Source organism: Phodopus roborovskii, unplaced genomic scaffold (assembly GCF_943737965.1).
Source record: "Phodopus roborovskii unplaced genomic scaffold, PHOROB, whole genome shotgun sequence".
NCBI classification, from domain to species: domain Eukaryota; kingdom Metazoa; phylum Chordata; class Mammalia; order Rodentia; family Cricetidae; genus Phodopus; species Phodopus roborovskii.
In genome coordinates, this window is record NW_026126636.1 from 10,285,743 (window position 1) to 10,312,427 (window position 26,685).

Genomic DNA, 26,685 nt, shown 5'->3' on the forward strand with positions numbered 1-26,685 from the left:
CTTCTTTAAAAACCAAAACAACACTGGCTGTTTTACCAGAGGACCTGAGTTCAATTCCCAGCAACCACATGGTGGCTCACAACCATCTATAATGAGATCTGGTGCCCTCTTCTGGTGTACAAGCATGCATACAGATAATTGTATACATCATAAATAAATAAAATCTTAAAAAAAAAAAAAAAAAACAGAAACAAAAAAAACTCCAATTATATATATCAAGGAAAAGAGCCTTCTACACACATATAAAACAGGATAAAAAAAACCTTGAAGAACAAGACATACTCCGTTTCTTTCTGTAACATCTAAATGAATCCTAATTGGCCACACACCCGCCATTCCAGCAGTCCAGAGGTGGAGGCGGAAAGAACAGGTCACCCCTACTCAGAAACACAAGCTCCCACCTACTAAATGAACTATGTACTACAGTTATTTTACCTGGGTATGTTTACACATCACGCTATAGAATGTCCTGTGTATCAACGCAACTGAGCACAGTGTAACAAAGCCAGCTCAGACAAACCCAGGCCTTCTGCCCCAACTCACCCAGCTTCATCTTCTTCAAGGTGGAGTCCGCATCATCCCGGGACCGTTTGCGGGAATCCTTGCTGCTGGGCATGTTGCGGGCGATCTCTGCCTGGGGGGTGCCCAGGTCCACCAGCAGGGTGGTGATCTGGGCCTGGAACTCCAAGGAGGCAGGGTGCTTGAGCACGCTCAGCAAGTGCAGCTTGAGGTTCTTCCGCACGCTGCTCACCTGGGACTTGGCCAGTGTTGGGGGCAGGTTGGCTGTGAGGATAGTGTGGAAGCTTGGTGCTGGGGGCAGATCACTGCCAGGCCCAACACTCAGCCCATGCTGCCATTGCCTGGGAAGTTCCTAGGCTCAGAGGACTGGCAGCCTGCCCTTTCAAGCTGAGACTGAAAACCAAGAGACCTCTAGGATATTAAGTCTTTAAAGTGAGGAAACCTAAATGTTATTTCTCTGCCCTCGAGTCTCAGCTCCCCGGCAAAGAGCTGCAGTCCACTATCATGGAGAGAGCTAGAACTGCCACCTTCTCCACAAGCTGCGGACTGAATAGCTGCCACAGCTCAGGCTAGCCCTCCTGGCACTGGCCTGACGAGCCAGAGTCTCAGTCACCTTGCTGAGCAAGCTGGCCCTGCTCTACAGAGAGAGAGGCCTCTACGTCGGCCGGTGCAGTATCCACCATTAGCTCCTTGGCCTGTACCACTCTTACTCACTTCTGAGGGAACCACCCTGTCTCCATCCTCTGTCCAAGCGTGCAGGAGACTGCGGCCAATGAGAACACTGCGTTTCCCTGGCCACCGTGATTGGCTCAGGGGTAGGCTCCCAGTCTCTGCTCAGCCAATCATTAACAATGAACATCAGCCCTTGGCGTTTGCTGGAATGATGGGGAAAGAGTTGCTCACTCTCTCTGTTGCTAAGTGGATAGGATGGGAGCCTAGAACTCTGGGGCCATCTTTACTGCTTCAGGAAACAGCCAGAAAACAAAGCCAACACAAGAGCTCACAAGTGGATGGACTACGTCCACGACCAGCATCCAATCAAGCCTCAACCCCAGCACAAACATGGGAAAATGTCACCAGACTCCTCTTCTGAGGGATGAGGGAGGCTAGGGTGTGAGAAACCACCGTGTGGGCCCAGCATCCCAAGCCAGCTTTGAGGCAGGTTTTTAATCACACACCAAAGCTTTCTAACATGGAGCAGTGGCGTATGCAGAGCTCAAAAGCTCCTCAGGAAGCAGCTGCCTGGCCAGGAGAGGGCATGGGGCGGGGACCTTCAACCTACCATGCAGGGTCTCATAGGCCTGGATCACCTCGGACATGAACATGGGTCTCTGGCGGGCAATGTTAGCAAGGGAGCCCAGGGCTGTGGTCAGGTTGATGGAGGAGATGGCAGGGTGTACCATGAACTTCAGCAGCTGCTCCAAGGCTGCCTTGCCTTCTTCCCACAGGAGATCTATGGGAAAGGAGAGAGGCTCAGTCAGTAGGGTACCACTGTCAACCTGACCAGATGAAGATCCACCCACACAGCCCAACCGGCCCCAGAGCAGCACTGCCCTCAGTCTGGTCTCCCAGGGTCAACACTTATATTTTGGTGTAAACATGCTGAGCTCCTATGACAGGAAAATGAGTAAAGCAAACTCCATGCGTCTCTATAGAACACACACAGGGCACTAGGGCCCGGCAACACTCACTATACTGGATGTAGGGGTGATCTCGAGGGATTCGGTCCAGACTGATGTCATGCTCTTGGCGTCGGGGGACCTCTGAATCAGCCATGCGGGGTGACAGGGTGACAATGAGGCCCTCTACAAACTTGATGGCATGTGTACGGATGCCGTCATTGTCGGAATCCAACAGCAGGATGATTTCCCCAGCCATGGAGGACACCATGTCCCAGCAGGCCTCCTGGAGATCGTTGATGACTCGAGATTTCACCATCCACTGCCGAAGGGTCAGGAATAGAAAAGACAGAGAAAGCCGAGACAACACATCACTGTCAGCGGCTATACCCCAACCTGCAGACTGAATGACTGTGAGCACATTCACTTGCTTAAGGCCAACAGCTATGCTCAGCACTGGACGAGGCTAGGATGGGGGCGACCAAGACACAACTAAGCCAGTGATGAAGTACCAGATCTCAAGATACAGGAGTAGGCACCTCACAGGGTCAGCAGAGCTGAAGAGATAGGTGAGCAGCTAAAGAGAACTGGCTGCTCTTGCAGAGGGCCCAGGTTGTATTCCTATACCCATACAGCAGCTCTCCCTGTCTGTTACCGCAGTTCCAGAAGATCTGATGCTCTCTTCTGGCGTCCACAGGCACTGTACACAGATTGCATAGACATATATGCAGGCAAAACACCCATACACCCCCCCCCACACACACACAGACAAGCAGCAGTAGCTAAATGGCTTCATTTTGCTAATAATGAATGGCCTAACCAATAAACTCACTCCTGTGTTGTCAAATAACAGTTGAGAACTCATGTGATTCCCTCTTTTTAAAGATGTTTATTTTTATGTGTGTGGGTGTTCTGTGTGCATGTGTCTGTGTACCTGAGGAAGTCAGAAGAGAGCACTGGATGACCTGGAATCGGAGTGACAGATGGTTATGGGTTACCATGTGGGGGGTGGGAAGTGAAGCTGTGTCCTCTGGAAAGAGCAAGCATTCCCAGCAGCTTGGCTATCTCTGTAGACACATCCTTTTTAAAAACTGCTATTATTTCTGCAGTCCAAGGTGGCCTTGCGCTCCCTCTGCCCCAGCCTCCCACAGGCTGGGTTGACAGGCAAGCAACCCATGCCTGGCTGCACTGACTCAGGTCTGTGTCCCTCGCGGGGCTAGCACCGTGAAGGCTGCATCTAGGATCTTGGTGCTGACCGCACCACCTGTCAGGGCTTGCCAGTGGACACTCCTGGGGATGTCTGTGGGTGCGTAAGTAAGCAGACCCAGAAGATGCCTTGTCTATTCTCATAACAGCAGCAGATCTCACTCACGACAAGCTTATGCTCACCAGGACTGGAAATACAGACCATAACCGAGCAAAGGGAGGAAGCATGGGCAGGGAGAGGGGAATTCAAGGTTTCCCTGGGCAACTCAGCCTTGACCTCCACACCCAGTACCAAACCCAAGACTGGCCCTGATGTGGCTTCGACTGTAAGGAAGGCCACCGCCACTGGGCAGGCCCAGCTGGGCTGCTCACCTGCAGGGCCACCTTGTAGAGTTGAGTCATGGTGAGGATGGCTTTCTTCACCACATTCACGTTTTCGTCCCGCAGGAGCATGTTGAGGTTGGCAATCAGTTTTAGCAGGAGCTCGATGTCCCGCTTGCTGGGGAGGGAAGAGAAGGGGACAGGTCATGCTGGCCTTGGGGCAGAGGATAGGACTCAGGCCGTGAATCAAGACACTGAGGTGGAGGTGTGAGAATCTTTGTTGCCAGCACATCCAGTAGAGGAAGAGGATGCTGACACGTGGGCCCCTGTACCACAGCGAGCCCTGCAGCCTTCACCCCTCCAACTTTTTAAGGCCCAGCTGTCTAAGTAAGCGACAGCCAACAACTGCTTGAAGTTTGAGCAAGCCTTCATCTTTTTCTCCAACAGAGTCTCAGGACCAGCTTGGCCTCTACCTACCAACATGGCTGAGGATGACCTTGGCTCCAGACCCTCCTGCCCCCATATCTCCTGTGCTAGGATTTAAGTATATACCACCACACAGATTTCTAAAGTGCTGCGGGTGGAACCCAAGGCTTTGTACATGCTAGGCAAGCACTGAGCCACACACCTAGCCCCGTTCCTTATCATATTCGAAGAACGCCTCCTGCAGAAGTGGTGAAGACAGCCACCAAAACCACTGAGCGCTCAATGAAAGGACTTAGTAAAAACACCTAGACTTGTTTACTCAAGCCTGAAGGCTCCCACATAGGGACCCTTTGGTAGGGCTAAGAACTGGCAGGGTCACTTTGGTTGCCAGAAAGAATCGAAGGCCTCCAGTAACATGTGGCCAAGGAACAAAGCAATGTGAGAAGGCCAGCCCCCAGAGCTCAGCATATTAATGTGACTTTTCACAACCTAAGTTCCATTCCGATTCTAAGTGCTAGTTGCACCATTAAAAAAATATGAAATATCACAGAAAGCAAGGAGGGAGAGAGGGAAGGAAGGAGAGAGGGAGGGAGGGAGGGAGGGAGGGAGGGAGGGAGACCAAAAAATAGGCTGGAGAGACGGCTCGGTGTTTCAGTGTTTAAGAGCATTGGATGCAGGCCTGGATGCTCCTGTCTCATACAAAAAATAAAATAAAACTCAACTGTCAGATGCCAGAAGGCAGGACAGTACACAGCTTCACTCCATGTAGTATCCTTCAGCACACTAGACACATCTGTTACACACACAGTTTTCTTGTGAACTCCTAAAGTTTAGTACAGCTGGATGTGGTGGCACACGCTACAATCTCAGCACCTGAGAGGCTGAGAGGGAGAAGGACTGCCCCAAGTTCAAGATCACAGGAAGACCTGTCTCCAGCAAACAAACATGAAAAACCACCAATTTTCCCAGCGAAGGGGCGAGTGTGACAATGTGGGACATTGTTAAAGATACAGAGTAAAATATCCTAAGTCTGCCAGGTTCGGCCAAGTGAACTCGGAAAAACCCACCTGGCCCTCCAAGCCTATTTTCTCAATTAAGCAAACCAAGAATCACCTGCAGCCTCATGCTGGAGGCTGAACAAGTAGGTCAAGAAGACTCAATAGCTCTTGGCAGGCTAGGAGAGCTATTTTATCTACTCCCCTTGCAGAGCCAAGAATGAGTAGAGAAAGGAAGATGCTGCTTCCCCTTGGGTGTCTGAGAGGGTGACTGGCCCCATCTAAGGCTGCTGTGGAGGTCAAAGGCCAGAGGTGCTGAGACTCAACACCTACAGCCACCGCGATTTCAAGCCTCGTGGAGGACCACAAAGAAGAGCAACAGTGAACACAGGAGCCAAAGGGAAAGCTCGGGAAAGGGTCCTGAGGAACCCCGGAGGTGACGGAAGGGCCACTTGGGGCCCCGGGAGGGGCAGAAGCACACCAGCTAGGAAGGACACGGTGCTTTGTGAGGGGCAGAGGAGACGGGCCAGGCGAGTGCTCGGAGGGCCCGCAGGAGTGTAGGAGAGGCACAGGAAGATGGCACATCCTCTCAGCAGATCACCTAGCTATGTGCACAGGTAGGCGAGCAGGTGAGGGTATGACTTCCCTCGGGCAGATGCTTCAGAACTAGACTATGAGGCCAGGGCATGGGGGCAAACCTATTCCAGACTCTGGGAGACAGAAACAGGACCAAAAAGTCAAGGTTATCCTCTGTACAAAGTGGGCTCCAGGCCAGCCTATGCTACATCAGTACTTGTCTAAAGCAGAACAAGACGTACAGAGTGGCTGTGCTAATCGCCACCGATGGGATGGAGGGATGCTCAGCTCGAGTGCAGTCTGCTCTTGATGAGAACCTGAGTTCACTTCCGCCTGGTTCCAAAGAAGCCACAGGGCAGGCGGGTGGAGAGAGCAAGCAGCAATCAACTACTGCCTGTATTCTGAGGGAGGGACGCCACTTCAGCTAACAAAGCAGACACGAAGTGTTGGTTCAAGGGCAGGGACCGTGCTATCCAGGGCTGCAATCTCACTAGCTGTGTGCTGGGGGAGGGACCCTGGGGACACAGGCCAGGACACCCAGGCGCGCTCAGGAGCCCTACCATGCCTCCTCGATGAAGCCAATGACGAATTTGCGCACTTCGATGGACTTGTCTGCTTGGAAAGCGATGATCTCCTGTCATGTCGGAGGGAGATGGATCAGGCCACACCAAAGCGCGTCACCTCACCTTTATCCCACCCCCCAGGCTGATCACTCACATCCAAGAAGTTGTCGAGCAGGGTGGGGTCTTTGTTGATGATCAGCTCCTGGACCTGGGAGATTGGGGAAGAAGGAACAGACATAGAACCAGGTTCCAAAGCCAGGCACGGTGGCTGTTCCTCATAATCACATGGCTTGGAAGGCTGAGGCAGGATTATCATGCTATCCAGGCAGTCTGTACTATGGACTCTATCTAAAAAACTAAAAGTAAGGCCACCAATATGGCTTAGTGGGTAAGGGACTAGCCACCCATGCGTCAAGATCTAAACAGGAGCCGCTGGGTAGAAAGGGCCAATTCTTGTAAGCTGCCCTCTGACATCCATACATTGTGCAGGCATACTTGAAATAAAGAATATAAAAATAAGGGATGGGGAGATGGCTCAGTGGGCAAATCACTCCATCCACAAGCTTGAGGGAAGAGTTTGGATCTCTGGAGCAACATAGCCACAGACCCAGCACTCTGGAGACAGAGACAAGCTCCCAGGGCAACCTGGCTGGCTAGACTAACGGGTCAGCAGGTTTTGGGTTCTACTCAGAGACTTGCCTCAACAAAGTGGACAGTGATTGAGAAACACACATGTCAACTTTGGGCCTCTCCATGTATGCACACATGTATGCATCTCATACCAACCAACCAAGCACCGACATCCATGTGAACAATCACACATGCACACCAGACATACAGGGAAAATAAAAAATTACTGCTTAATTTGAATATCGGGGCTGCCTGCTCTTCCAGAGGACCGGGTTTGACTCCCAGCACCCACTCATAACCATCTGCCCTAGCTCCAAGGAGATCAGACATCCTCTCCTGGCCTTTATCAGCATTGTATGTACATGGTGCAACGTCCACACATGTAGGCAGAACACATAAAATTACAAACGTGTCAAATAAAAACCCCAGATGTAGTCCATGCAGGCAAGAGCAGGGAGGATATGACAGAGGGGCCCCGCCGCTCCCGAGCCCACCTGCTATGCTGTTTAATGAGACCCTGAGATCAGCGTGCTTACGGGCCACCAGGAAGCTTCCCTGCGCCCACTGGAGGCAGGCAGGTCCTGGTCAGCAGTGAGAACGTGATACCCAAGAGCTAAACAAAAGAGAGTTGAGCCTAGTGGCACAGGCCTATGGATCCAAGCTACTCAATATTATAGTTCAACAGCCGCCTAGGCTGCAGAGCGCATTCAGGCCAGTTGTGAGAACACTTCTCAAAAGTGAACCAGCTGTGGTTCACTTTTTCCCAGCACTTGAGGCAGGGGCAGGAACAGGGGCAGAGGCAGAGGCAGGTGGACCGCTGTGAGTCTGAGGCAAGCTGGTCTACACGCTGATCTCCAGAACAGCCAGGACTACATAGAGAGCCCTGCCTCAAAGATGAATAGTATTGATGAGCTGTGAAAGAGCTGCTTGTCTGGCATGCCAAGGCTCTAGGCCCGAGCATAAGGACAGGAAAAAGAAGAGGGACCCTGGGGTTCCTGCCTGCCTGCCTGCCTGCGGCTCAGCCTCCTTTTCCCTATGTGCCAGTTTCCATCCTCACAATGTCAGCATCCAGAGCATCCAGCAAGCATTCCACCAGGCAGGTCCCCCACCCCCACCCCAGGTAGGGTTCTTCTGTGTAAGAGTCCTGGCTGCCCTGGAACTCACTCTATAGACCCACCTGCCTCTGCCTCCTAAGTACTGGGATTAAAGGCGTGCGCCACCACCGCCCAGCCAGGAGCCCCCTCTAGATTCTGCCTGTCAGCCCTACCCGCTATGGGTCACCACTGTCTGTTGACCCTACCGGACCACGGGAGAGAGGAAAGGCACAGGACCTGCAGGCTGACTCCAGAATCTAAGGGCCAGTTTGGCCAACCGCTAGCAGAGTCTGCTTCTCTGTGCATAAACTACAGGTGACCCCTCCACACGTCACCGCGAGTTCCAGAGTTTGGGAAGCACTGAATGAACAGACTTTACAGCACTGCACTCTGGGGTACAGGTATGTACGCGTGTCATGTGCAGCCATGGATGAGTATATCGGGGGTGTGTGTGTGCACGTATACAGTGCAGGCATAAGGAACTGCATGTGCGAGCAATGCTCTCTCTCTCTCTCTCTCTCTCTCTCTCTCTCTCTCCCTTCCCTGCCCTCCCTCTCCCTTACCCCCAACTCACCTGTTTGAGCACTGTGATCTTTGAGTCATTGGTGATCAGCGCTGCCTGGTTGAGAAGATCAACCACCTAGAAGGAGGGACAAGCCAGGTGTCACAGCTGCCTGGATGGCCCAGGCCAAGCCCCACAGTCCTGAGCTCTGCTGTCCGGGCAGCATCGTGCAAAGGCAAGAGTCACACTCTCTTACCCCCAGCCCCTCAGTCACACTCACCCTCTCTGAAGTGGTCATGCCATCAACGCCTGGCCCTTCCTCCTGTGTGAAAAACTGTGATGCCACGCTCCGGCGGGTGACGCTGTCCCCACTGCCACTTGCCATGACCGCTGTCGGGTTCTCTCTGGAACAGAAAACAGTAAGTTTCCCCATCTAGTCCCCCTGGAGGGTGACTGCAGGGTTTATGTTCATGTGCACAGGGTCCAATGCCAGGGAGAATGATGTCCCAGCCACAGACGCAAGGCTCCGCCCCCCAGTACGTTTTGTCGTCTTTTTAAAACACAGGGTGTCAAGCCGGGCATTGGTGGCACACGCCTTTAGTCCCAGCACTCGGGAGGCAGAGGCAGGCGGATCTCTGTGAGTTTGAGTCCAGCCTGGTCTATAGAGCGAGTTCCAGGACAGGCTCCAATGCAAAACTGAGAAACCCTGTCCTGAAAAACAACAACCAAAACTTAAAATAAAAATAAATAAATAAACACGGTGTCGCGTAGGTTGGACTGGTCTCAGACTTACTAGGTAGTCAGAGATGTCCATCAAGTGTTACTCCCTTCTGTCTCTGCCTCCCAAGACTGGGATTCCAGGTGTGCAGAGCCACGTGTTTCCAGCTCAGCCAGGGCTCATAGTGAGAGCCATGTCAGGAAGGAAGGAAGGAAGGAAGGAAGGAAGGAAGGAAGGAAGGAAGGGAGGGAGGGAGGGAGGAAGGAAGGAAGGAAGGAAGGGCCGCATATAACCAGGTGTGGTAGTACATCTCTCTCATCTCAGCTATTTCAAGATGCAGGTAGGTAGAAACATCAGGAGTTTAAAGTCAGCCAGGGCTACTTTATACTGTCACAAACAAACAAACAAACAAACAAACAAACCTGAAAAACAAAAACAAATGAGAGAAAGAGAGAGAGAGAAGACTCATTGCAACACAGCATCCTCACGCAGTTCCTTCTGTGAAAGTGAGGGAGAGGAACTTCTACACAATTATCGAAGTCATGCTGGAAAATGGTGAAGTGCCTCACAGAGAAGCCATCGTGTACAGCATTACTTTTAACAGCAAGCAGCACAGGCCAGCCAAGTGTTCTTAGCAGGGAGACAGGCTACAAAGACACACCGTGTCACACACTGAAGGGCTCTGCAAGCTGGCGGACAGCGCAGCTCGTGCAAGGCCCTCTGCAGTACAGGCTGGACACCCGGGTAAATGAACAAGCAACAGGCAGCATGGCTGTACAAATGAAATGGACGGAGGTGCACGACACCTGTAGTCTTAGCGGTCCTGGAGTGGGAGGACTCTGAGTTAGCAGGGAAAAAGGAATATGGAAACTCTCTACACACTGAGGGAACGCCGTAATTCTATGAGCACCAGTGGAGTGTGTCAGCGACCCCCACCGGATTGGGGGGGGGGGGGAGCAGGGTGGCTGTTAAATGAAAACCACAGCCAGGGTGGTATCACGCTGGCAGTGAGGAGGCTGAGGCAGGAGAACCACACTGAGCTGGACACCCATGTGAAGACACGGAAAAAGATAAACCAAAAGCTGTTCCCCGGTGGAAGCGTAACTGCTGAGTCAGCTCAGGGGGTAAAGACACAGCTGCTCTTTCAGAGAACTTGAGCCTGATTCCCAGCACCCACACGACAGCTCAAAACTGTAACTCTACTCCGAGGGGGGGTATGAAACCCTCTTCTGGGGGGCTGGAGAGGTGGCTCAGCGGTTAAGAGTATTGGCTGCTCTTCCTGAGGACCCAGGTTCAGTCCCAGCATCCATATGGCAGCTCAAAATTGTCTGCAACTCCAGTTCCAGGGGATCTGGCTTCCTCAGACAGACAGACAGACAGACATACAGGCAAAACACCAAAATACACATAAAAATAAATTGTTTTAAAAAAAACAATATACTTGATGCAGAGACATAAATGCAAGCAAACACCCATACACATAAAATAAAGATTAAACTAAAACTATTAACTTTAGCCCTAAGTACAACTGAAAATCTGGAACACAGTACTGGAGGTAACTAAGTTTAAATGGAATTAACCTAAAAACTAAACAGGAGCACCCCTGCTAGACAGGCTAACAAGAAATTTAGCCAGGCAGTGGTGGCACATGCCTTTAATCCCAGTACGCAGGGGGCACAGGGAGGCGGATCTCTGAGTTTGAGACCAGCCTGGTCTAGAATTCCAGGCCAGTGCTCTCAGCACATATACTAAAACTGCAACAATACAGAGAAGATTAGCGTGGCCCCTGTGCAAGGATGACACCAATTAAAATAAAAATAAACTAAAAAATAAACTATTTAGAATTCCAGGACAGCCGGGGCTATACAGAGAAACCCTGTCTAGAGGAACAACAACAAAAAGTTTATTGAAAAAGGCTATGGAGTGAAAGTAACTTGGAAGGTCTCAGTGGATTATAATAAACCCTAGACCAGGCTGGCCTCAAACTCAAGAGATCTCCCTGCCTCTACCTCCCAGCTAAAGGTATGTGTCACTAGCCTGGCTAACATTTACCTTTTTAAAGAACCTAACATTTTGAGACAGATGTGAAAGGCTGCCTGTCACTCTCCCGTAAGAGTCAGGGCCATAGATAGCTACAGCTCTGACCTCAAGGCCTACAACGCCTTCTCGGGGCTAGCCTTGTCTCCCTCTGGCAGCTTTGCTGTCACCCGACTGCACCATGCACACCCCTTTCTCCTAGTCTCTTCTCTTCCCCCAGAGAGCTAGTCCTTTTATCATAGTGAGGCCTTCCCACTCCACATCTCTCTCTCTCTCTCTCTCTCACACACACACACACGTACACTCTACACATGACGCACGCACACTCTACACACACACACGCGCACACTCTACACACACACACACACACGCACGCATGCACGGGCACACTCTACACACATATGCACGCACACACTCTACACACACACGCGCAGGCACACACACATGCATGTGCACTCTACACACACACACACGCACGCATGCACGCGCACACTCTACACACATATGCACGCACACACACTCTACACACACGCGCGCAGGCACACACACATGCATGTGCACACTCTACACACACACATATGCACGCACGCACACTCTACACACACGCGCACACACACACTCTCGCGCACACACACGGGCAGGCACACACACACACACACACACACGCACGCACGCACTCTGCACACATCCCTTCTCATGCTACCGGCCATGACCATGCCCCCGTCCGTTCAGTAAGCCAAGGGCATGGCCACACAACACGACACACCAGAAAGTAAGAAACTTTCCACTCTTCCTGCACGATACATCAAGAACCAACAAAACTGCCCTTTCTCTTCAGTTTACTCTTTAATTTTCTGGACTTTGGTTTGTCTTGAGTATATATTCCTATTCTCTTTTTGACAATTTTTAAATTAGTGAAAATGATGCTCAGCTGTCCATCAGTATCAGAGATTAGTCCCAGGACCACCTGCATAGCAAAGTTCAGCCCCTTATTTAAAATAGCACTGTTTGGCTGGGTGTTGGTGACACAGACCTTTAATCCCAGCACTCTGGGAGGCAGAGGCAGGCAGATCTCTGTGAGTTTGAGGCCAGCCTGGTCTACAGAGCGAGTTCCAGGACAGGCTCCAAAGCCACAGAGAAACCCTGTCTTAAAAAATGAAAACAAAACAAAAAAACAAACAATCAAATAAATAATAAAATAGCACTGTTTGGCCAGGCATAAAGGCACACAAACCCCTTTAATCCCAGCACTAGGGGCAGAGGCAAGATGATCTCTTAGGGTTACTCTGTCTCAACTAAATAAATAAATAAGTAAATAAAAAATAAAAGCGGTACTGTTTGTCGTGGATGGGAAAAGAACACAGTTGGTACTCAGTTGTTTGATATACACAAATCCCAGTCTCCACCTCCAGCACCACATAAACCCAGTGCTGTAAAACTCATCCTCTATATATTAGGAAGCCAGCCTGGGCCTGGAGACCTTGCCACAAACAAAAAAGAGCAGTGTTCATGTGAAATCCACACACCCTCTGGCATTTTAAAACCCCGCCCCCCCCTTTCCCCTCTCCCAAGCTGGCTACAGAAGGAACCCAGGGCTCCCTGCATGCCCAGCAAGTGCTCTACCACTGAGTTACATCCCCAGCCCTTTTTACTGTTAAGACTTTGAGACAGGGTCTCACTAAGTTGCCCAGGCTGCCAACAAACTCATTCTGTAGTCCTGGAATTAAGTAGCTGAAATTACAGGTGTGTGCCACTCGGGCCGGTTTAAAACATCTTCAGTGACTTAAAGTACTTAATGCAATATAAATACTATGTAAACATTGTTACATTGTATTGTTTAGGGACTGTTAACAATTAAAAAAAAAAAGTCTACACCTGGTCAGTGTAAATCGGTTTCTTTTTGCGTAGCCCTGGCTATCCTGGAACTACCTCTGTAGACCAGTGCCTCCCAAGATTAAAGGTGTTCGCCAGGTAGCTTCCTGAATGTTTCAATCTAAGGTCGGCTGACTCCACACATGAGAACTTCTGGATACTTTTCTATTTTCTATCTGGATACTTTTCTGGATATTTTCTATTTTGGTTTTTCTCTTAATAAATGATGGCGCTCCGTCTGTTTTTCTCCTTATTTCTTCTATAGCTGCAGACCATTTTATTACATAAATGTAATTACTGATTTCAGGTGGGCTCCCCACTTTGTAAAAGTTAGGATGCTTGCGTCTGCGTCCTCAGCAGTGAACTGCTCCTTCCATCAGGAAGAACGACTCCCCTGTTACCCTCAAGACTGGGTCTCCTCCGAGTGTTTCCTTTTCCATTCACTCACTCATTCATTCAACAAACACCACCTGAGCAACTCGAGCGTGCGCGTGCGATGGGCGCTGCGCTGGGAAGCGGGCACAGACGGACACAGACGGACACACACACACACACACACACACACACACACACACACACGGGAAGCCGGCACGGACGGACACACACACCCAGTCCCCGCCCACACAGAGATCAGGGTCAGAGCCACCCTCAGACTGCAGCACACCGTAAATGCAACCCTAATACCAAATCGGACCACACGCGACAGAGGGCAAAGGCTCGGGGACCCGTGAGAGCCTCCGGCAGGAGGATTTCGGGGAGGGGGGACGGGGGCTCCGTAGGGGAAGTGACGCGGGGCGCCGAACCCCAAGCCCAGGGATGAAAGGGGGCTGGGCAGCCAGGCTGATGGACGACCGCAAGTCTGGGGAGCGGAGCGGGGCAGAGGCCCCGGGCGGGAAGCAGGCACATGGCCAGCCCGGGGCCGAAGGGCCGGCTGCGGCTGTGCTGAGCGCGGGCGGGAGGCCTCGGAGGCCCGCGGGCCCGGCTTCCGCGGGGGCCGCGCTGGAACTTTGGCCGCGGGGGACTCGGTAGCCGAGGCAGGGTCCCGAGCGGGGCGGGGAAGCAGCGGCCCGCGACCCCGCTGCCCCCGGCCCGCCCCGCCGCTCGCGCCGCGGCCTCGTCGGCGCCCCTCCTCCCCTCGCCCCAGGTCCTCACGCCGCCACCCGCTCACCGCGGCTCCGGCCTCCGTCCCCCTCGCGCCCCCTCAGCAGCGCCTCTCCAGAGACGCTGCCGCCGCCGCCATCTTCCGCCCGCCGCCGTGACACAGCGCAGGCGCTGCACTAGCAGGGCCGCCGGGAAATGGAGTCCCGCACCGCGGCCCGTCCCCGCCCCTACGGCGTGCCGCGTCGGCAGCCGACCGCCCTCCGCGGGTGTCCACCGGGGCGGCCGCCATTTCCGGCCTTCGAGCGCCATGCCTTTTGGGAAATGTAGTCCGTGGTGCGCAGGCGCCGGACGGAAATGGAAACGGAGGCTTCTGGGAAATGGAGTTCGCGGAGGCCGGAGGCCCCACCTCCCTAGACGGCAAGCTGACGTTAGGCTGGGGAGTGCCGTGAGCGGAGCCCCTGGGTCTTGGAGGAAGTGTGGTGCCTTAATGGGGTCTGAATAGAAGCCCTGAGCCTTTCCACCGCTGGCTCTGACCCCACACACAGCCTGCAGCATTTGCAGTCGTCGAAAGCTTCAGTCATCCCGTCTATTGAATGGGAAAGTGGTTTCCAGAATCCCCGCGGGCTACTTCACGGAGTCGTGCAGGGACTGGTGGAGTCCTGAACGCTGTCAGCCTCCTTTCCTTCGTGGAGGACTTGCAGGGTTCTGGCGTTTCCCTCTTAGGTGGGGATGCTGAAACACCTCGAGGCGGAACTATTTCCACGCCCTCGCGTTGGGCTCTGGGGCTCTTGGGGATCAGCAGTGTGTGGTCCTACTCCCCGTCCCTGGTAGCTCCCCCACTCCTCGTCCATCGCTAGCTCCCAGGTGCCGGGACCGAGGCTCCCGGTGTCTAAGGTCTGTCTCCCTGCGATCCCGCAGGGGGCGCCCCAATCCGAGCGCGCCGCCCTAGGGGAGAGGTGGGAGGGGAGCCCGGGGCGGGCCAGGGCGGGGGTGTCCCGGCTATAAAAAGTGACTGCCTCCCTGGGCGCCTGGGCCAGCGGGACTCCCGGGCTGCGTGCCTCAGTTCGGAACTCGGGGCCAGTGCCTGCCGAGAGACCGAAGCGCTCGGTTCCCCCGGGGGGCCGCAGCCGGGGCGTGTGGGGGCGCAGGCCCGGGGGATGCTGGGCTCTGTGAAGATGGAGGCCCATGACCTGGCCGAGTGGAGCTACTACCCGGAGGCGGGCGAGGTGTGTCCTCGGGGATGGCGGAGCGGGACATGGGGGCAGGTGTGGGACTGCAGGCTTACATGCAAACAGGGGCCGTTTTTTGTGGGCCCAGGTGAGAGCCAAAGACCTGGGTACACGGAAACCAGGTGTGACAGTCGGGGACAGGGGGCAAGGCTTAGAAGGGCGATTTAGACAAGCAGGTCCAGGCAGGCGATGGTTTGCTTTCAAACGAAGAAAATATTAGCCAGAAAACCTGAGGGTCATATAAGAACGGTGTTGAGACCCTGATTCAAATGAGCAAATTGGAGATGGGAATCGGAGCTCTAGGGTAGGGGAGTAGACCTGGAGGGCCTCGAGAAACGAGGTTCGACGTAGAGAGGACGGGTTGGGAACCCCCACTAAGAAAAGTCTGGTGGGAGTTCAGGGTTAAACACAGGGCTGGGGAGGGAGGGGGGAGGCTTTGGGCGGTTGGGGGTAAGCGGGGTCGTTTTGGGGAAACTACTGTATGTAACAGGTGGCTTAGCCTGGCTAGCCCTCAGATGACGTCAACCTTGGGAGATCAAAAGACATATGGGCATCCACACCTGTGTGATAGGAGGCAGTTTCAGGCCACATCCTTACCGCCCTCAGCAGGGACCCCCGCCTCAGGCTGTGCACAGTCTAGTCATTGCTGGGTTGACTTTAATTCCTTCATCCTGACAAACAGAAAGTCCCTTGGCAAGTCTAAGTCCTGTTTGTGCTTTGTCCACTCACCCTGTAATCCATATTGTGATGGTGGGGAGGATGTGAGGTTCTGGACCCAAAGATTCCTAACCTGGGAGAGACTTAAGGTGGACGTGCCGTGAGATGGTGAGATGGCAGGGCTCACCAACAAAGTCAAGATACAGTAGTTGAGGGAGGTGGCCAGGATCTGTATTTCCAAATTGTGGGGTTGGACGCTTGGATCCTTAGGGGTTGTGGGGCTTGGACCTGGCTAGGTGCCTGGGAGGGGCCTGTCCGTGGTCTGGGGAGGGCTGTGTGTGTGTTGGGGAGGCAGAGTTGACCGGGAAGGGACTAGGAGCGTGGGGAGGGGGAAAGGGCAGGCTGGAGGTGTTGGGTGAGATTATGGGGAAGGCAGAGGCCAAGGTGGTGCCTGCAGGCTCTCAGGTAGTTGGGAGTTTGAGCATTGGGGTTTAAGAGCCAACTCCAAATCGGTCGTTCTGGGGACGTAGCTGAAGAAGTTAGTCTGGGGTTGTTGACTCTAAGGAGGAGAGGCCAAAGTTTGGGGGTAGTGTGTGAATGCCACTCCCCCAATTAAGGAGACAGGCCAGTTGTAGATCTGTGGGCCTGTAACCCTAGCACTTGGGAAGCTAAAGCCGGAGGATGACAAGTTCCAGGCCAGCTTGACCTACAGAATGAGACCTTGGGGGAAGGGAAGTTAGGTGAGGGTCGGCCTAGATGTAATTTTGCAAGAGTCAACATAAGGGGAGAGGGGACAGTTCAGAGCGACTGTTAAAGGTTCCCACCACCACCACCGCCCTTCTGCAGCCATGTGCCACAGGGTACCAGCAGTAAGGCAGCACCTGCCGCTTCTCAGCAGGAGAGCCCATCTCTCCTTGTTCTTGAGGACAGTGGGTGGGCTGCATTCCACTGGGACTAAGAACAGACAAGACCCACCCCCCCCCCTCACACACACACTCTAATGGCGGCTGCTGGTTGGGGGTGGGCAAGGTTGATACCTGTGTCCTACTCTGTGGGTAGCTGGTAAACCCATGGGACCCCAACAGCTCCTCCTCCCCCCATTTTAGAGATGGGCGGTAGGGTCCACACGTCGGGTCTGGAACCGGGTCTGGAACTGGAAGCGTCCCCAGGCTTCCTCTCCCTGTTGTCTAGCACACCCTTCTCCAGAAACAATAAGGAAATGAAAAGGAAGAGATTATCGCCTCCCAGGTGGGGATGCAGGTCCCCTGAGGGCTTCCCCCCACTCCCAGCCGCACCCTGAGTGGGGGAGATCCGGCTCAGACCCGGACATCAGGGGTTCATCCCAGCAGTGGGGCGTGGGAAAGTCTAGGGTGGATTAGAGCGGCAGGAGTGCTTGAGGTCAGACCTCAAGGAGGACTTCCGGGTGGGTGGGGAGCCAGGAAAGGAAGGCCCTGATGACCCGGGGTTGGAGAAGTGGAGTGAGGCGCAAAGGGATTAAGAGGCTCTGGAACCCCCTGAGGCCTTCACTTTTCCTTCAAAGGGGCGGGGCAGAAGCCGGCAAGCCGGGTGGGTGGACCAGAGAGTGGAGGAGGAGGTTAGGGAAGCGGGCTCCTGGAGAGATGGGTACGGAGGAGAGTTACCCAGCTCGGCTGCACACAAGGGGGCTTGCCCGGAGGGAGGGAGAAAGTGCAGGAAAGGGAGACTAGCCTGAGGCAAAGAGATGCGGTGGCTGACCAGGGCTGTGTGGAAGAGGGAAGAGAGGGACCAGGGAGGCAGACACTGGGGGGCCGAGCCTCTGGGGTGGGGCTGGAGGGACACGCTTGGGGCTGGGGTACGCAGGGCCAGATGCAGGAGCCAGGGGTGGTGGTAAACACCTTTAATCCCAGCCCGAGGGAGGGAGAGGCAGCCAGGGCTGTGTAGCCAGATCCTCAGTCAGCCAGAGACAAGGGAGGAAGGAAAGGAGGAACGGACTGTGAGATCCCAACAGAGAGCTGCCTGCCGAGCCCCTGGTGGCGGACGTGCCTGTAGAGTGTGTTTGGGAAGTGCGGGCAGGAGGCTCAGGAATTTGAGGCCGCCCTTGTCTATTTGCAAGAGACACCTGTGGGTGCTGGAGAGCGGGCTCAGCAGTTAAGAGCCTATGCTGCTCCTGCAGAGGACCTGAGTTCAGTTCCCAGCACCCATGTTCCCCAGCTCACAACTGCCCATAACCCCCACCCAGGGGATCTGAAAGCATTTTCTGGCTTCCCTGCAGCACCCACACTGACTTGCACATTCCCACGCAGATACAGCATCTGGGGCCGTAGGACACCAGGTAAAATGTTTGTCTGGTAGGCAGACAGTCCCGGGTTTGGTTTCCCAGCGCGATGTAAACCAGGCTTGGTGCCCTCGCTTCTCGGGAGGCAGAGGCAGAAGAATCAGAAGTTCCAGGTCATCCTAGATTTAGCTCAGGGCTACCCTGGGCTACATGACACTCTTTGTCAAAGGAGGGAAGGAGAGAAGAGCCGCCTGGAGAGGCGGGTTTCCGAAGAAGGTGCAGGGAGCCGGCACCTGCCCCTGACTCCCTAAGCTGTTCTGACAGGGCCTCCAGTCCAGCTCATGCTCACAGCGTCAAGAGAACCAGAAACCCGGTGGTTTCCGCTCCAATCAGCACCAAGCCTAAGGTGCCCTCCAAGCCGTGAGATCCCAGCCCGGGAGAGGAGAGGGTGGTCAGGCATATGGAAGGCGGGAGGAGACTAGAGATGGGAGATGGGTAGGTATATATACCCAGGAAGAGAAGGAACATCCAACATGGGGGGGGGGCTTCCCTGCTCTTTGGGGTCACTGACTTACTGCTAGACTGAGCTCCACAGGGGGGCATTTCCATAGCACCGTCCAGGGCACCCGTAGGGCCCTGGTTCTAGACTACCGAGATTCTTCCTCTTTCTGTGACCCTCACCCTCTGACAATTTCTCTGAAGCCACAGCCGACTCAGCTGTAAAATAGGCGTCAAAACATCTCTTAAGCAAGGAGTGTATCTCCGTGCTAAAGCCTCGGTATAGAATCCCCCAGTGAGGCTGCTTGGTGGTGGCTGCGGCCCACACCTTTGATCTCAGTACTCACTCACTCGGGAGGCAGAGGTATGAGGATCTCTCTGAGTTCAAGGCCAACCTGGTCCATGACAGGCTTCAAAGCTACACAGAGAAACCCTGTTTCGAAAAACCAAAAGAGAAAGAAAAATCCCCCAGTGAGGGTTTGGGGGTCTGGGGGCATGGCTCAGTGGTAGAGCCCCTGCCTAGTATTGTGAATCTGGGATTCAAGTCTGCCCTAACCACAGAACATGACTATCACAGTAATAATAGTATACACACATGTTTGTATGGATTAGAGACAATACCTGTGAGATGCTTGGTCAGTTCCTTGGACGGTGTAGAGGGTGGACAAATACCTGTTGGAAATGGCCATACCTACCTGTAATCCCAGTACTAGGGATACTGAGGCTGCAGAAGGAGTTTGAGGCCAGCGTGGGCTGCATAGCAAGACCCTGCCTTTAAAAAAACAATGGAGATGAGTGGTGCACCGTCAATCCCAGCGCTCGGGAGGCAGAAGCAGGTGGATTTTCTGTGAGCTCGAGGCCAGCCTGGTCTCCAGAGCGAGTTCAAAAGCGATCAAATGAAAGCCTCTGGGCTGGCTGAAAAAATATGCAGATGCGGATTTGTTATCAGAAAAGCATTTCAGTATATATTGACCTTCCTGCCCGGCCAGGGAGCACAGGTGCAAGCCACCACCGTGAGCCTGCCGGTGACTCTGAAAGACACAGTCTATGGTAGGGACACAGTGTGTACCGTATCTCACCAAGCTAAGGACACATGTTCCCCTACGTGAACGATTCCCACATTTTGTAAATTTCTTTTCAAATCCTTAACATCTCATTTATGTTAAGTAGAAGAGTGTGTGTTTGAACATGTGTGTGTTCGCTCATGTGTACGTGTGTTTCTTCTGCCATGCGTGAGCGTGTGTGTATGTGTCTGTGTGTATGTATGTGTGTTTGTGTGTATGTATGTGTCTCTGTGTGTATGCATGTGTGTGTGTGTGTGTCCCATGTGCACATGCAGTTGGAGAGAGACTATCTCAGGAAATGGAGATCCAACTCCATCTTCTGGCCCCCTTCCTTGGCTATCAGGCACTCACATAATATACACCCATATAGCCTGGCAAAACAATCATATACATAAAATAAAACAAAGATAAGAAAAAAATGGAAAATTGCTGATTTGTTACATAAATCAATTTTTTGGCTGACTTGGCTAATTTCAATTGATTTCTCAATTATTTTCAAATCAAATAATTGATTTGATGTCTCAATTTTACTCTGATCAGAATTCCCCCCCCACACACACACCATTTGAAGATGATCTCTTGTTTTGACGCCCTGGCTAGTCTGGAAGTTGCTCTGTAGTGTAGCCCAGGGTTACCTTGATCTCCCGTGCCATCCTCCTGAGTGCAGTGATTAAGTCCGGTACCACTATGCCCATCAAGGAGACATTTAAAACCTATATTACATTCCAAAGGTTTTCAGTATGTACATGTGTGTGGTTGTGTGCCCATGAGGGAAGGTGCTCCAGAACTGTAGGTGTTAGATCCCCTGGGGCTAGAATTATAGGCAGTTGTGAGGTGCCCAGTGTGTGTGCTGGGAACCGGATTCCTGCCCTTGGTGAAGGGCTAGCAGCATTTGCTCTTAACCGCCGAGCCATCTTACCAGCCCTCAAACCTGTTTACACTATTTAAAAAATTATTGAAGACGCAGGGTGTGCATGCCTTTAATCCCAGCACTTAGGAGGCAGAGGCAGGTGGGTCTCTGGTCTACAAAGCGAGTTCCAGGACAGCCAGGGCTACACGGGGAAGCCTTGTCTCAAAAACAAAACCAATAAATAAGTATTAGAGACTTCAAACAATTTCTTTTTCTTTCTTTTTTTTGGAGACCGGGTTTCTCTGTGGCTTTGGAGCCTGTCCTGGAACTTGCTCTTGTAGATCCGCCTGCCTCTGCCTCTGCCTCTGCCTCTGCCTCCCCAGTGCTGGGATTAAAGGAGTGTGCCACCACCGCCTGGAAACCCCAGGTTTCATGGCTCCGTTTTCCAGGGTCTTGCCAGGTACCCTCCTGCCCCTCTTTCTCCACCCGTTTCTATTGATCTGGGACTGATAATTATTGTATTCAAAACTAGAACTTTTTTAATTTAAATTGAAAAATATACATTCGTGTAGTTTAAAACCATACTTATGTTTGCATATGTACGTGACCACACAAATGTAACGGTCAGAGGACAACTCTCAGGAATCAGGCCTCTTCCTCCTACCATGTGGGTCCTGAGGATCGAACTCGTGTTGTGAGACTTGGGGGCAAGCGTCCTTACCCACTGAGCCATTTGCAGGCTCCTAATTTAGATTACTATTATGATTTGAGTCAGGGTTACTCTTTGTGTAGCCCTGGCTGGCCTTGAACTCACAGAGATCTGCCTGCCTTCCCACCACCAGCAGCTGGCCCTTAAAGAGTTAGTTTAAAACAGCAGTCATTTATTAGTATAACTAAGGGGCTTCAGATGCTGTTTAAAAAGAATAGTGAGCTTGAGAGAAGCATTAGCCACACAGCGAGATCCCGTTTCTAAGACAAACCAAATTCAGTGAGAAGACACTGTCTCCTACCTTTGCCACACAGCTGGCAAGTTGTAAGAGTACACGCTAGACCTTTGCTCTATTGCAATAGCAGATGTCACAGATCAATGAGAAGCTCGTTATACACTCGTATGAAAGAAGGTACAAAAGGCTGACAAAATCTTTCTCTTTTGATTTACTAGAGTGAATCCAGGCCCTCCTGTATGTATGCTAGGTAAGCAGCCTACCACTGAGTCACGCCCCCAGCCCCTCACTGGGGGATTCTAGGCAAGGGCTCTACCACTGAGCCACACCCCAGCCCCTCACTGGGGGATTCTAGGCAGGGGCTCTACCACTGAGCCACGCCCCCAGCCCCTCACTGGGGGATTCTAGGCAGGGGCTCTACCACTTGGCCACACCCCCAGCCCCTCACTGGGGGATTCTAGGCAGAGGCTCTACCACTGAGCCACGCCCCCAGCCCCTCACTGGGGGATTCTAGGCAGGGGCTCTACCACTGAGCCTCACCTCCTGTCCTTTTACTGTTCATTTTGAGACAATATCCTAATAAGTTGTCCAGGCTGTCCTAGAAGCCTCTCTGAAGCCCAGGCTGGCCCTGAATTTGTGATTATTACCGTCCCAGGTAGTTGGGATCACAGGCCTGTACCATGATGCCTGGGAGAACTGATACTTTACTATGATTTTGAAAATGTGTATGCCTTTAATCTCAGGAGGCAGAGGTAGGCAGATCTCTGCGTTCGAAGCTAGCCTGGTCTACACAGTGAGACCCTGTCTCTAAACAACAAAAATAAAAATAAAAAATGAACATGGCCTTGACCTGGTAGATACCTGAAGTGGTTTCAGAGACTCCCCCAGGGTATTTGAGACCACCTTCACTTCAAACATGACCATGAAGGAAGGGGGACAGCATTTGGGGAGGCAGCGACCTCCAGAGAGGTAAAGATGGAAGGGACCCATAGAAAAGGCAAAACAGAGCTGGGCAGTGGCGGCACACGCCTTAAATCCAAGCACTCAGGAGGCAGAGATCTTGGGGTCTCTGTGAGTTCAAGGCCAGCCTGATTTACAAAGAAACCCTGTCTCAAAAAAAAAAGGGGGGGCAGGGGTCAAGACAGGCATGGAGCTGGGTATTATGGCCACACCTGGCTTCCCAGCAATTACAAGGCAGAGACAAGAGGATCAGAAATTCGGGGTCAGTCTTGGTTGCAGTGAGTTTGAGGCTGGGCTGGTTAAGGCCATTCAGCGAGACCAACACTGGCATGGACCTGTACTCGAGCTCCTTTGCTGAGCCCGCGTCTGCTTCTTTCCCGGCAGGTGTACTCTCCAGTGACCCCCGTGCCCACCATGGCCCCTCTCAACTCGTACATGACCTTGAACCCGCTCAGCTCTCCCTACCCTCCGGGAGGGCTTCAGGCCTCCCCTCTGCCTACCGCAGGACCCCTGGCGCCCCCAGCCCCCGCGGCACCCCTGGGGCCCACCTTCCCAGGCCTGGGCGCAGGTGTTAACAGTGGAAGCAACAATTCCGGGTATGGAGCCCCAGGTCCCGGGCTGGTCCACGGGAAGGAGATGGCGAAGGGGTACCGGCGGCCACTGGCCCACGCCAAACCACCATATTCCTACATCTCTCTCATCACCATGGCCATTCAGCAGGCGCCAGGCAAGATGCTGACCCTGAGCGAGATCTACCAATGGATCATGGACCTCTTCCCATACTACCGCGAGAACCAGCAACGCTGGCAGAACTCCATCCGCCACTCACTGTCCTTCAATGACTGCTTTGTCAAGGTGGCGCGCTCCCCAGACAAGCCAGGCAAAGGCTCCTACTGGGCCTTACATCCCGGCTCCGGGAACATGTTCGAGAACGGCTGCTACCTCCGCCGTCAGAAACGCTTCAAGCTGGAGGAGAAGGCGAAGAAAGGAAATGGCGCCGCATCCGCCGCCAGGAATGGCGCAGTGGGCTCAGCCAGCTCTGCCACCACCACCACCACGACAGCGGCCGCGGTGGGCACCTCCCGGGCTCAGCCCCAGCCTGCGGTGCCTCCCGAGCCCGAGGCCCAGAGTGGGGAAGACGTGGGGGCTCTGGACTGCGCCTCTTCTCCTGCTACACCCTACTTCACTGGCCTGGAGCTCCCAGGAGAGCTGAAGTTGGACGCACCCTACAACTTCAACCACCCTTTCTCCATCGACAACCTGATGTCAGAACAGACACCAGCGCCTTCCAAACTGGATGTGGGGTTTGGGGGCTACGGGGCTGAGGGCGGGGAGCCAGGGGTCTACTACCAGAACCTCTATTCCCGCTCTCTGCTTAACGCATCCTAGCAGGGCAGTTGGGAGCGTGGTAACGGGGCTTAGCTGTGATGCACACCAGGTTCTTGGGCTCTCGTCCCCCTGGTCACACTCTGGTCGCTTGCCCCGCTGCTGTTGATGATGACCTGTTGGCTACTGTGGTTAGGGCCACGGACTGACTCCCCGGCGGGCCTTGGGTGTTGGGTATTGTGTAGGCAGCAATGCTCGGTGTACTGTGAAAGCCGCCAGCCATACTGAGTGAAGGAAGCCATCGGGTCGCCACGTTGGATGACATCCTGTTTGGCCCTCGCTGTCACATCCTGCCAGCCATGTCTTAATCTGGCCCACTGTCTCCTGGGATCACTTTTTTTTTTTTTTTTTTTTTTTTGGCAGACTCCTTGGTGGCCACATGTCATTTTTGACACACTGGAGGCATGGAGGGCCATCACACTGGCCAGGTGATAACTCAGCATGACGTTATGCCCCATGGCATCACCACAGCCCGGTCATCACCATCTCAGCTCCTCCTCGGTGGGGGTTGGGTGAAGGGTAGAGATGAGAACACCTTGTGACTTTCCTGTGAAGCCCGTCCCCACCCTGGATGTGAGAAAGCAGGACCAGTTATGGGTATGGGAGCTCGCTCTCACCGAGGTCAAGTTCTTGCCTGGGACTTGGGATACTGGCTGTGTTTCACCATTAAAAAGGCACCTTTTCTGTTCCTGAGTGTCTCTTTCTCCTTGGTGGACCCCGTGGGTCTCAAACACGGAAACTCCTGTCCCCGTGAACGGCTTCCCATCCCAGAGAGCTGGTGGCCCTTTATGGGGGAAGGGCTGGGGGAAAGCAGCAACGTGACCTTTGGCTCTTTGTCGTCCCTGACCCCAAGGACAGTTTGTTCATAGATAGCAGCCCCCGCAGTAGTTTAGCCAGAGGGGAGGTGGCTTTGCAAGTGACCAAGGCCATTGCCCTACCCCCACTCTCTCTCTCTCTCACACACACACACACCCACCCACACACACGCACACACACACACACACACACACACACACACGCGCACGCACGCACGCGCACCTGGGGCTCTGAGGGTCCAGGAATGTATGGGAACGAGGGAACTATGTATGGGCTATTCAATTTTGGGGAACAAAGGAAAAGGATAGAAGACTTGAGTGTGAGTGTGTGTGTGAGTGTGTTGTGAATTTTTGTACTTATTTTTGAGAAACACAGCCTTATAGTCTAGTCTGGGTTGCTCAGACTCAGGGCAATCGTGCGTCTGCCTTCCACGTGCGTGCCAGGGTTACAGGGGTGCACGCCTGGTTTTTACTGCTTTATTCTGGTGCATTCGGTGCTTGGAGCATGCTAGGCAGGAGCATGCTAGGCCAGCACCCACCTCGTGAGCGAGGTCCGCTGTCACTCCAGGGCTGTGACCCGCACTCGCCGCCCCCTCCTCCCCACCTTGGCTGTCTTCTCGGGCCTCCCTCCCTCCCTGTCTCCTGGTTCAGAGTTTCCGCCTGTACCTGCCGCCTGGCCTGGCCTGGCCTGGCCTGGCAGGCGGGCGGGCGGGTCCCTCTATTTCTGTCGCGGGCCCGCCTTGCCCGGGCTGTGTCACCCCCGCCCCCTGCCTTGCAGGCTCCCAGTTGCCAGCGGTGCCACCAGCCTGGCCGGGCCGTCCTGGGGAATTCCTCCCGGTTCCTGGAAAAAACAACTGTGGCCGAGAGAAAGGCCCTCAGTCTCCCCGGGCCCCGGCCCTCCCCCGGGCCTGGGGGTCTCCGGCCCGAGGCAGGAAGCCCTGCGGTTTCTGGCTTCTCCCCGGCGGCCTCCGGATCTGGCCCCCACCCCCCGGCCAACAGCCCAAATATTATTCCGCAGGAGCAGCCGGTGGCGGCGGGAGGAGGCCCGGCTTGAAAGAGGCTTTCAGGGCCGCCAGGCCTGGGGCTTCCTGTCCCCAGGCTCGGGCCTCAGGCCGCCCCACTGGGGACCTCAGGTGGCCCGAGGGGCGGGGTGTTGTTGCAGGGTCCTCAGGGGAGGGTGGGGCCACCGTCGGGGAGTCTGGTGGCCACCAGCTCGCCTGGCCTCGCCCGGTGTGGGCAGGTGTGACCCCCACCCCCACCCCACCCCCGGGACGGTCGGCTGGTGTCCAGCGTGGAAAAGTCCCACTGTCAGACGTGGGATGCGTGGACAGACAGGAGGGCGCCAGGGACGAGAGATGGGTCGGGGATGGGGGGCGGGGCGGGGCGGGAAACTGAGGCTAGGCGCTGGGGCCCTACTTGGGCACAGGGCTTCGAGAAGGGACAATGGGACAATGGGACAATGGCCCCAGCTTTTGGGCCCAGCGGCTGGCTCACACCTGTGGTCTCAGAGAGAGAGAGAGAGAGGCAGGAGGGCTGCTGGTATGGGGCCGACCCAGGCCACGCGGGAGTCTGTGTCTCTTAAGGAAAAGGAAACCCAGCTTGACAAGTAATGAGTAATTTGAATAATCCTTTTCTAGCTCCCCCCCACCTCACTTTGTTATGGACGACGGGGAATGACATGGAAATGTTTCTTGAGTTGATCAAGGTTACCCAGTTAATTATCGGGGTCCCAGGCAGGCCATCTGGCCTAGACTCAGTGCCCTGGACCTCCACTGTCTAGAGGAGAAGCCACACATGCAGACAGCCGGCGTCTGGGCAGTTGGCGGGTGTGTGTTTGTGTGTCATTTTG

At 53.9% G+C, this 26,685-nt stretch overlaps 2 protein-coding genes and 1 pseudogene across 2 annotated transcripts in view; 2 read left to right on the forward strand and 1 right to left on the reverse strand.

Annotated features, from left to right (window-relative positions):
- The window catches only part of Sympk (symplekin scaffold protein), a 30,352-nt gene extending 15,884 nt beyond the window's left edge, over positions 1-14,468 (reverse strand). Inside the window, exons 1-9 of the mRNA XM_051207671.1 lie at positions 14,247-14,468; positions 8,732-8,855; positions 8,524-8,589; positions 6,380-6,433; positions 6,223-6,296; positions 3,717-3,843; positions 2,211-2,460; positions 1,802-1,972; positions 544-783 (exon numbers count right to left, since the gene is read on the reverse strand). Coding sequence (XP_051063628.1) covers positions 544-783; positions 1,802-1,972; positions 2,211-2,460; positions 3,717-3,843; positions 6,223-6,296; positions 6,380-6,433; positions 8,524-8,589; positions 8,732-8,836 — 1,087 coding nt within the window. The 5' untranslated portion in view covers positions 8,837-8,855; positions 14,247-14,468. The remainder of the gene's footprint in view (positions 1-543; positions 784-1,801; positions 1,973-2,210; positions 2,461-3,716; positions 3,844-6,222; positions 6,297-6,379; positions 6,434-8,523; positions 8,590-8,731; positions 8,856-14,246) is intronic.
- Positions 10,900-11,000, forward strand: LOC127239051 (uncharacterized; annotated as a pseudogene).
- Positions 14,469-15,259: 791 nt separating the features above from the next.
- On the forward strand, positions 15,260-24,024 carry Foxa3 (forkhead box A3). The gene is made up of 2 exons (XM_051207173.1): positions 15,260-15,405; positions 23,020-24,024. The coding sequence occupies exons 1-2, from the start codon at positions 15,337-15,339 to the stop codon at positions 24,022-24,024; spliced, it is 1,074 nt and encodes a 357-aa protein (XP_051063130.1). The 5' UTR covers positions 15,260-15,336.
- Positions 24,025-26,685: the final 2,661 nt, after the last annotated feature.